Source organism: Physcomitrium patens, chromosome 14 (assembly GCF_059467195.1).
Source record: "Physcomitrium patens ecotype Gransden chromosome 14, ASM5946719v1, whole genome shotgun sequence".
Lineage (NCBI taxonomy): Eukaryota > Viridiplantae > Streptophyta > Bryopsida > Funariales > Funariaceae > Physcomitrium > Physcomitrium patens.
Window position 1 is genome coordinate 8882271 of NC_143423.1, and position 11064 is coordinate 8893334.

An 11064-nucleotide genomic window follows, 5' to 3' on the forward strand; every position below is an offset into this window, starting at 1 on the left:
TACATTATTTTTTTTAAAAAAAAAGATTACCATACATACATCTAGCAATTTGTTTCTCTAATCATGTAAACTTAGAACATTGTTATATGTTTTTTTATTATTATTATTTATTGTAACACACACATCATGGAAAAAGAAAAAGAATGTACATGTATAAATTTTATGGTTGACTTTGCACAAAGTCCACCTTATTTTTGGTGCAAGTTTTAGCGCTCATAGTCAACCATATAGCAAAGGTAAAAAAACAGTCCCAGAATTTTGGTGCCTTCACATAAAAGTCAAAGATTGTGGAATCCAAAGTACAAAATGTCAGTTACTTACTCATTGGATATGCCCCTTAATTAACTATCTAACTATATGCATTTTGACATGTAGTAATGAAAAATATAAAATTTCTCATTGGATCGCACCCTTATTTATTTAATTTCCTCTATTATAAATGAACAAATGAGTCCTACCTCCAGTGCACTGAAATTAAGTGTGCAAGTGGTACACAAGATGTTGTACAATAAGAAGAGTGGGTATGTACTCACAAGCATGGATGTTGTAAATGGGAGATGATTGTTTAGAATACAATCTGCAACAATATGTTATTTTCTTGTGTTTTTTTCAAAATTTGTGCCTCAACACAATATAGTCATCCAATATTGCCTTTTATTTATAAATTGAGAGAAATTATTCATTATACATCCTTCCATTTTTCCTTTCTCGGTTTATTCAAATATTGGTATTTATTTATTTTTAAGCATTGCAATTAGAGCAACAAAACTTAGTAACTTTGGCAAAATGGCAATCTCCCCTTCAAATTTTTCTTTGTTTATTTATTCATTTAATGAGTCCAAAATACACATACATGTGCTATTCCAAGAATAAACACTTATATCATCCCATTTTTGTAAATATCTTTATTGTATGCAATCTTGAGTTAAGAAGTATATTTTATGATACCCATGCTCCCAAGCAAATATCTTTTGTTATGAGATGCTTCAAATAGCTATACATACAGTGCAATAGTTTCAAACTTGTCAATTTTGTTAGTGCCACTTATCTAAAAAATATGTGAAACCTACATGACCTTGGAACTTTGATAAAGTTTTAAGAAAGCATAAAACAACCACTCCAGAAGAATATGATGTAATATTTTTCAAATGGTGATATAAAAGTATGGTTTTAATCAAGGAAATTTGAACTTTCATGATTATTCAGCTTTATACCAACTATGATTTGAAGAAAAAATTATCATCAAAATCAAATTATCATATCTTTTTAGCGAAATTGCAAAAAAAAATCTCAGATTTAACAAAACTTTTGGGATTTATTTTAGTCTTTCTAATGTTAGATATTGTTGCAAAATGTCATTGGCTGTGTAACTATACCTACAATAAGCAAATTAAAGTCACAAAAGATTGACAGTGTCCTTCCTCTCTATTTTTGAAAGTTTAATAAGCTCCAAGGAACACTAGTTGTTTGTAAAATCATATAGTTTTGTTTTAAAATATTTTGTACTTTTTTAAAACCAATATTTTGAAATAAACCATTCAACCTTATAATCATTGGACTCACCCTGCAAAATGTTTTTGTTTTACAAAATAAAAAATTTATATTATAAATTAATTTTCAATACATCTAATACACTCCTTTGGTGGGCTTGTCTCTATTTTGTACTGTTCCAACTTCTTTTTCAGAAAAATATAATCAGAAATTTATATATATATATATATATATATATATGTGTGTGTGTGTGTGTGTGTGTGCGAATACAAGTATAAGTTTGAAATAAAGAATGTATATAACTTATTTTCCAATATCAATTTCAATATTTTCCTAATAAAAACATCCTCATAAAATTAAGATCTATTAGAGAATAACTTGGAGACTAGAATGCAGCTCATGTTTGGATATTAAAGGTATATTTGTATTTACAGAGTCAGAATCAATACTCTTATATTGAAGTCAACATTCAGAAGCACATTCCACTTGCAATCAACATGCACAATTGAATCAATGGGGGGTGGCGGGGAAATGGAAAATAAGAAAAAGGTGAGGAGAATGGACATCGGTTTATGGACAACATTGTGCACAAAAGGGCCTTGACTCTGGCCTCGACTTCATTTGTGGGTCATAGCAACAATGTCAAATAATATCTCCGCCACACTCCTACCTTTAAGTTACTTGCCTCAAAGCACAGCTGTCTGTCTATAGACCTGGCCTGAACCCTAATGGCAAGTTTCCACACACCACATACTTTAATACTAAAACTGTTTTTTAGAAAAACAAATACTTGAAACTCTGTATAGACCCAGGGGATCAAAATTATCCAGCTCAGATTCATTCTTCTGCGAAGCAACACCTGTTCTGACAATCTGAAGCTCACCTGTAAGTTCTACTTTTTCATTAACAAATAAAACACAGGAGTACACACACATCACATGGTTTTATTTAAGAAGTTATCAGTGTGTGTGAGTGCTTGGTGTTTTTGTCACGGCATGATACGTGGCATAAAAGATGGTGTAGACTAGGTTTGCCAAACTTGAGTTTTAAGTTTTTTTAGGGGGGGGAGCGGGGGGGGGGACTTGTTGAATAGGGTACAAATACAAATTTTAAATTTTAAATACACACATTTAATTTAATTTTTTTAAAAGTAGCAAATTGAGGTTGTCCTAAAAGATCAGTGGGTTCTGCTTTACGACTTTCAATGGCAGCATGTTGTGTCATAGTTGTTTTGATCAGTTTTGAATGTTTGTTGTAGATTCCATTTTAAGATGTTCATTCTTAGGTTTTTAATTTAGCATAGTATTTATATTGAAATTATTGTGTGGTGGTTTGGTTAATTTGGAAATTGGAAGAAGAGAAGAAACAGAAAGTGGGTTTAGTGTCCAAACAAACCATAAATGCCACCTTAAACAATTAGAGGGCAATAAACCATCACACAAACACCCCCCCCTCCTTTCTTTTAAAATCAATTCTTCCTTCCTTCTAGTCCAAAAGACATTTAATTAAACAAGGTCAACACAACATGATCTCAAAACTAATCCTAGAAAGAAACAAAACAAATCCTCCACTTTCTTAAAAAAAATATTTGGTGTAGAAACTAAAAACCAACATCAAGTGAACAAGACATCAATAGCCATCCAATTTGTTTTTGTTTTTGTTTTTTTGTTTTTCTCACTCACATGCACTGTTTCCTTTGTTTGATTATTAAAATATGATTCTTTTGTTATTTATTTTTGTTTTTGTTTATTTTTGTTTTTCTTTCATCGAAGGAGGGAGAAAAAATAGAGTTGGTGTGCAGGCCCTTTCACAGTCCAATCACCACCTTGACAACTGCATTATTGAAGGCAGGTTTGTAATCTCTGTCAAATACACGTGTGTGTGTTGTTTTCTTCCCATCAAAGATTAGTTCTTCCACTCACCAAGATAATACACATTTGGCTTCATAATCCTCAAGGAGGCAAGGGTACAAGGTCAATTATTTCTTTATTTATATTGATTTGTTCACATCACTATATGTATATATATATATATATATATATATATGTAGTGTGCGGGTGGGGTGGATATACATATGTATGTATATATAGAGAGTGAGAGAGAGAGAGAGAGAGAGAGAGATTTTCTTCTTTGGCATGTTGGAAATCAAAAATTGAATTAGCGTGTACTGTTTTCATTTGTAGTAAGTCGAATTATAGGAGACGAGAAAGAATAAATAGAAGAATAAATTTGTAATAAACTGTGGCTGCTCAGGGTCTGTGCACAAAAGTTGCACTGCTGCTTCAACAGCAAAGCAGTAGAGAATTGTGGGGCCCCTAATAAATTAATGAGTGCACATTACACAGCACCAAAGAAAAAATAAAATAAAATAACAGAGAGAAAATAATAAATAAATAAATAACTCCACCTATGATCATTCAGCCACATTATGATCCCTGCAAGACTTTGCAAAAGCTTGTAAGCATATTTGAGGCGGTGCTTGCTCACAATTTAGAAACAAAGTCACAGTAACCTTTCTTTTATTCCACAGTACATGATTTGAAGCAGGTAAACAATTAAAAAAAAACAGAAAATCAAATAGGACTTACACTGTACATGGGGTTCTATTTCAAAACACCGATCTTAAACAACATTGACAAGGAATTTTGCGATACAGAGTATTGTAATCTTGACCATTTTGTTTAAAGGGGGCTGTCATGATTTAAAATTACACATCCTTGAAGGGAAAAAAAAAAGAAAAAAAGAAAAAAAGAAGAAGAAGAAGAAGCAGTGTTAGCTTGAAATGACATCAAGGAATATATTGTGACGAAAATTATTCAAGGTTAAGACTGGAACCACCCTGGCACTGGCAACAATAAATGCTCATCAACCAAGTCCCCACCATTCCAAAGGCCTGCACAAAAGAATCATCTATCAGGATCCTTAATGCTTAACATGTTCAAAAGCCTGCCGCTCATGAACCGACCTCCCAAAGCAATCTCTAGTCCCTCATCCACGATTTATCACACTCCCCATTCTTGTAGCATAATCAAAATCAGCTGGTAAAATACACACGGAATCCAATGACTTGACTGAGTTATGTCGCAACGCAGAAGACTATGGATCCCTTTCGGAACAAACAAACACACACACACACACACACACACTCTGGAAGTGAAGATCTACTCAACTTAGTTGTTTATGTTGGTCCACATTTGTTCTCATGCTTATGAATGTGCCGAAATCTAGACCAAGTCCTTCCATCCAGAAGCAAATCAGTGCATCTGTGAACACACTTCCAATGTAAGAACTAGGTATTTTGGCAACATGATGCACTGGTGATCATTGCAAGATTCACCCGCATTCGGATAAAGAGGGAGGGGATTGGAAGGGAGGAATGCGAAGTGATATGACTAAAGAAATAATGTAATTTGGCAACATGGTCCAGGAATGTCACGGCTAGCGCGAAACAGACCGCAAGGCTTGCACGCTCATGAAGGAAGCCGCGATCGTCGTTGCGACGTGGAGGGTCCTTTTTGGAAAGGGACGACTGAGAAGATTTCGAGTTCTAGACTCTGAATAAGCCATGAGGGGGAGTGGGGGTCTGTAAATGCGTGCTCATATCCAGAAATTGAGGGAGCATGTGTGTATGTGTGTTTTTCTGTATAAAAAAAAAGAGGGGGGGGGGGATTCTTATCAATCGGCATCGGGTACGAGCTCCAGTGCGTCCTGCCAAAACAGACAATTACCACCCCAGGCCTTCACTTTTGACCGTCGCGCCCACACATTTCCCCTGTGACTGGTTCCCCCCTACCCCCCTCCGTCCCTCCCTGGGAAGGAGGTAGCAACTCCAAATAATGCAGCAGCATCGCAGCGTCCAGCCAGGAAGAGCCAGGCAAGGCGCAGCATGAGTGGGACCGTGTCGTGCCGGTCCTCGATCCATCCACCGATCCCCTCCCTGCTTTACTTCCTTACATGAATGATACAAGCAAATGATTATATGAACCCCAAGCCTCGGCACTCATTCACCGCGGGCCGTTGCTTATTACCTCTCCTAACTCTAGCGTTTCTGAGGCATTACATATCCTGGTCGGTCACAGTGGAGTTAAACTGGTAGCGGGGAGCCTTAGAACGGCCACTCGATGGCAGTGTCTGCAGTCTGACTTGTAAGGTGCAGTTTCTAGCTGGGGAAGTCTGCTGAGGCGAACTGTCTAGCCGCGGCAATGAGAATCACTACTTGCTGCTTATCAAAACTCGAGTGGCGAGAGTAACTGGGTGGGAAGAGGGATTCAGCTGGGTGCAGAGTGCATGTGCTCATATGAACCTGAGGAGATCAGCAGTGGCTTCAACCAGAGTGCTGTTGCAACTCTGCGAGTCTCAGGGCTGGTCGTCAGATCTACATTGATACCGAATCCTGAGTTGCAGAATTATCACAAATGATGACCAGTTGCAGTTAGGCCTGTGCAGACAGAGGGTCTGAGATTTGGGAGGCAGTTGTGGGTTTTGGTAGTTCCTTTTTTTGAGCCAGCGCGCTGCAAACCTCAGTCCGGTCGAGCGAAATGGCGGAAAGCGCACGCGGGGGTACGTTTTCGGTCCTAGTGGACCAGCTGCTGCAGCTATGGTTGGACGTGAGGAGCCCCATCGTGGCTCCACTGCTGCAATTCGCCATCAACGTGTGCCTGGTGATGGTGACAATGCTGTTCGTCGAGCGGATATTCATGTGCGGGGTGATGGTTTTCGTGAAGTTGCTTCGGCGCACCCCCGAAACACAATTTAAGTTTGAGCCCCTCCGCGATGATTTAGAATTCGGAAACTCGTCGTTCCCCATGGTTCTGGTGCAGATCCCCATGTTCAACGAGCGAGAGGTACGCTCCGCTCACTACACCGCGCTCAGGTTTCTCATCTCGATTGCTCGATGTCTGAATTATCTTTCTAGAGTGTCTTGTTAAGTTTCTTTTTTTCTTCTCAAATTGAAGCCGCTCGTTGAATTGTTTGTTGTTTTGGCGCAGGTGTACCAACTCTCGATACAGGCAGCGTGTGGGCTGTCCTGGCCAGGGGATCGGATGATCATCCAAGTGCTTGATGATTCAACGGATCAGACTACAAGGGTATTTACACTCCTGTACATCAGTTTTGTTACCTTATCGTGATTACAGATGCAAAGTCATTCTGATGCCGTTAGTGGATTTGATGATTCGTCTAACTCGGTTAATCAAGGTGATTAGTGGCAGTGCAGAGTGTGACACATTCGTTAAGACACCATTGTACATAGGGGCTCTTTCCTTCGAAAACATTAATAATGAATGGGCTTAATTTTTTCCTGATTATGGCATCCTTGTGGTGTTGGTGGGTCAGGATTTGGTGCAAATGGAGTGCCAACGCTGGGCAAGCAAGGGCATCAATATCAGGTACGAGACACGGCCCAACCGAAAGGGATACAAGGCCGGCGCGTTGCGCCAGGGTATGAAGTGGCCATATGTGCAAACATGCGACTATGTAGCTATCTTCGACGCTGACTTCCAGCCTGAGCCGGAGTTTCTTCAACGCACGGTGCCTTTCCTCGTACACAACTCGAATCTCGCACTCGTTCAAGCCCGCTGGAAGTTTGGTACGCTGCACCTTCTCACCCTTTGAATTCTAGCTGTCGCTGATCACTGGTCACTGTCATGTTCGTTGTTTCCGTGAACAACGCATGCCACATACACTTGATCGATGATTGTCGCCGCAGTGCGATGTGCTCTCCACAGGAAAAGTTCAGATTCAGACAATTAGAAGTCATTATCTGTGTAGAGTATTTGATTCTTAAGTATTTGATTCTTAGGTCGCCAGTTGGTTTGTAACGCGGCAATACCGAAGAAAGCTGCATGTTGACACGACTGCCTCTGGATTATAGTAGACTCCTGAGAGTCTCATTCTGGACCTGTCTGTCCACCGACGTGAGCAGCAATAATTCCTTGTCTCTTCCATTTTCATGGATCTACACAGCTGGCAGATTCTCCACGACAATGCCAGGAATTTTGTCCTAGGGATTTAAATATATGCATCGTATTTACCGCCCTCGGCCTTAGTCATCGCAGGGTACTAGCGAAGCGATTAAATCTGGAGATGATCCTGTGGGCTAATGTCCGCCGAGTACTGTTTCATCACCTTGACGATCGATGAATCAGTTTCCTGGTCGTACCGTTTTGTCTTTAGTACCAGTCTCTGGTAACTGCTGGTAAGTAGGTCATACTGGGTGGTGGGCCCACAATCAGTGAGGTCATGTGGTGCAACTGGGAACGACCACAAGAAGATACATGCATAATATTTACACAAGCCGTTTGTGTCACATGTCGCCTGAGTGAACCAGGCAAATCTAGCAGAACAGTGTTGTACAGTGAAAGTCGGACACTGGTGGGACCTTCCCTTCAACTATAATTTGCTGCGGTGCCATTACTAGATCGTTCCCGCTTCCTAGAATCCCGATGCGTTGGAGTGGACTGGGATTTCCTGGTCGTTTTCTAGATTCTAACGGACCGCATTGATGGCTTCCAACTATCCGGTGGGAGTTGGATAAGCGCGCCGATGATAGTGTGTGTGATCATATTATATGAAGTGAGGTTTAATCGATCGACGAATAAATTATATGCATTTCACGCCGCTAACCAGGAGTTGCTAATGTGTATCTGACCTCGGTAATTTGTGGTTAAGCGCTTAGTTACCCCAATTTCATCCGACGGTACGTCAAATGTGCAGTGAACGCAAATGAGTGCCTGATGACGAAGATGCAAGAGGTATCCTTGAACTACCACTTCTCGGTGGAGCAAAGAGTTGGGTCTGCCACATACGGGTTCTTCGGGTTCAACGGCACTGCAGGAGTGTGGAGAATCCGCGCCATGGAGGAGGCGGGAGGATGGAACGATCGCACCACGGTGGAGGACATGGACCTGGCAGTGCGCGCCAGTCTGTGCGGATGGAAGTTTGTGTACATTCACGATCTGGAGGTGAAGAATGAGCTGCCCAGCACTTTCAAGGCGTTCCGATTCCAGCAGCACAGATGGTCGTGCGGGCCGGCCAACCTGTTTCGCAAGGTGCTGCCATCCATTTTGAAGAACCAGAATCTGAAGCTGTGGAAGAGGTTGCACATGATCTATGCCTTCTTCTTCGTGCGCAAGGTTGTGGCTCATATTGTGACATTCACCTTCTACTGCGTGGTGATTCCTGCTTCCGTGTTGGTCCCCGAGGTCGACCTACCATTCTGGGGAGCTGTGTATGTGCCGTCGATCATCACACTGCTGAACGCCATCACCACCCCCAAGTAAGTCGCAGTTTCATTCTGCATTGAATTCCAGAGGTTGACGAGTTTGCGCTGCAGTTATGGCTTCGACAACTCCGTCCAAGAATAAGTATATTCCACGTGCACGTCTGCTAATTGGGGACCAAATTGCAGGTCTCTACACTTGTTGGTGTTCTGGATCCTGTTCGAGAACGTGATGTCGCTGCACCGGACAAAGGCGACGATTATCGGATTGTTTGACATTGGTAATGTGAACGAGTGGGTGGTGACTGAGAAGCTCGGAAACTTGATGAAGTACAGGTCTTCCAAGTACGGGAAGAAGTACACGCTGCAGCGCATGGCAAGCAACATGCTAGCAAGAGGGTGGAAAATGTCCGAAAGGTGTGTCCTTGAACTTTTATCTTATTTTCATCCTCAGCATCAGCAGCAGCAGCATTCACAATTGTCCTTAAACCATAAACCTACATTCTTTGCCATGTGGAGAATTCGTGATACAGAGGTTGGTTTAACGTACTAAAGGGCGTTGTTGGATTGCAGGATGCACCTCTTGGAAGTGTGGACCGGAGGGTTCCTGATGTTCTGCGCTGTATACGATTTCTACTTCCAGGGCAAGAACCACTTCTACGTGTATCTGTTTTTGCAATCGTGCGCATTCCTGGTAATGGGCTTCGGCTACGTAGGCACATTCGTCCCCCACTATTCGTAGACGATTCCGAAATGGGAATGTCGAGAAGCTAATCCAATTTTCCTAGCCACGCTCGGGTGTCAGGTGTACTGCCTCGCACAGATTACTAGTTAAGTAGATAAAATTTATCAGTGGTTCAGCCACAAAGACCTTGTAACATAAAGCCTGTAATAAAGGCACTTCATGAAGTTTACATGGAAAAGTACTGTCTCTACTCGCAATTTTGGGCTCCAACATTGTACCTTGTAACATATTGCGGTGAGGTATTTCTTATTGTCTTGAGTGAATCTCCACATACAGTTAGAAGCATACCTAAAAGTCGGTGCGCGCTGACGGATCCGGAGACTTTGCTTTGCTATAATCCTCGTTGATGAGTGCTCCAGCAAGAATATTTGCCATGCATTGTTTGATTGAATTTCGCCGTGACGGCAGCTTTCTGAAAACGATAACCTAGTGCCAGAACTTGCTGGCGGTATCTTTGTCAGGACCAAGCAAGAGATCTTCATTTATACCCTGTTTATCTCGATGCTCGTGCTCCTTTTCACAAGTTGAGCCATTCGACTGGCAGAATTTCAGGCGATTCCTGACCTTGAAAAGTGCTTGTCAGCGTCTGCTCTGTTCAGATGGCAAGCTACCTCTATTCTCAACGTTTCCTCAGAAGGGAATCAATGCAAGCCAACTAAAACTCTATGTGAGATATTGCACCTCTGATTTTGAAGCTGGAATATAGCCTTATACAAGCCCTTGAGAAGGTTTTGCTTATTCAGTTACTAATTTCTTGAGGCCCGACAACTCTTTCCCATTCGACGATTGAATCGATTCGATCTGAAGTTAGGGTTTGCTGACGATTGTTCACTTTCTTATCCAACCATTCTACCAGGCGTGCTGAATTACCCCTTAAGACGCAAAGAACTAGTGTGCCTCGTGCATTTCTCTGGGTGTGCATTTCACCATGTGTTTCCTTACATTTGTAACAGCTCCTTTCAAGTGAAATGTGAGCCGTTTCAATGTACAGAGCTGTTTCTCCTACTACTAATCAATACATTGTTCCTCTGCATCAAACTTGTATACGACACAAAAGTGTACGTAGCCTGACGTACACATGAACTGGAGTCATGGTGTGGGTGAAGGATCCACATTTCAATCCAGCGAGACTTTCTAGGAAGATGGAGATTGTTGAAGTCGACTTTAGTGGCCTTCAACATCGATTGACGATTCGAGCAATCGGCGAGTTCCGCTGCCAAACCCTAAAATCATCTTAATCACCTCTTCAGCTGTGTGATATGATTACTTCGTGCAGTCCATCGAACATCCGACACTTTTGTTGCTGATATGAACACAAGCAGAGATCTTTATTCGATCATGCGATGTTATATGCACAATGGGACTTTATCCACCACAGTGAAGTAACACGATGGTAACTTCCTATTTTTACCTAGGCCTAGTGTCGACGTGGATTGATGTGTTGAGGACGAATGATCACATGGATGAGGACTCAAAATTAGTTGTCAACAAAGGATGGAGGTTGGATGATACCAACATCTCCCTTCAACTTGCACTTGAATTATTTGTGTTTGAATTATTTGTGTTCTAATGGCACGCTATCATGTTGCACCTCTCAAAGTAGTCAAGC

The 11064-nt window shown here is 41.3% G+C and overlaps 1 protein-coding gene across 1 annotated transcript; it reads left to right on the forward strand.

Moving 5' to 3' along the window:
* The first annotated feature begins 5377 nt into the window (after positions 1-5377).
* Positions 5378-9633, forward strand: LOC112290961 (glucomannan 4-beta-mannosyltransferase 9). The gene is made up of 6 exons (XM_024537850.3): positions 5378-6335; positions 6480-6578; positions 6826-7078; positions 8206-8767; positions 8900-9127; positions 9284-9633. The coding sequence occupies exons 1-6, from the start codon at positions 6030-6032 to the stop codon at positions 9450-9452; spliced, it is 1617 nt and encodes a 538-aa protein (XP_024393618.1). The 5' UTR covers positions 5378-6029; the 3' UTR covers positions 9453-9633.
* Positions 9634-11064: the final 1431 nt, after the last annotated feature.

What these genes read in the sequence shown, in the direction of transcription:
- LOC112290961 (XM_024537850.3), top strand. Translation starts at nt 6,030, where the DNA reads ATGGCGGAAAGCGCACGCGGGGGTACGTTTTCGGTCCTAGTGGACCAG. An exon ending in TCAAGCCCGCTGGAAGTTTG is followed by an intron (nt 7,079 to 8,205) that starts GTACGCTGCACC and finishes TCAAATGTGCAG; the next exon opens with TGAACGCAAATGAGTGCCTG. An exon ending in AACGCCATCACCACCCCCAA is followed by an intron (nt 8,768 to 8,899) that starts GTAAGTCGCAGT and finishes ACCAAATTGCAG; the next exon opens with GTCTCTACACTTGTTGGTGT.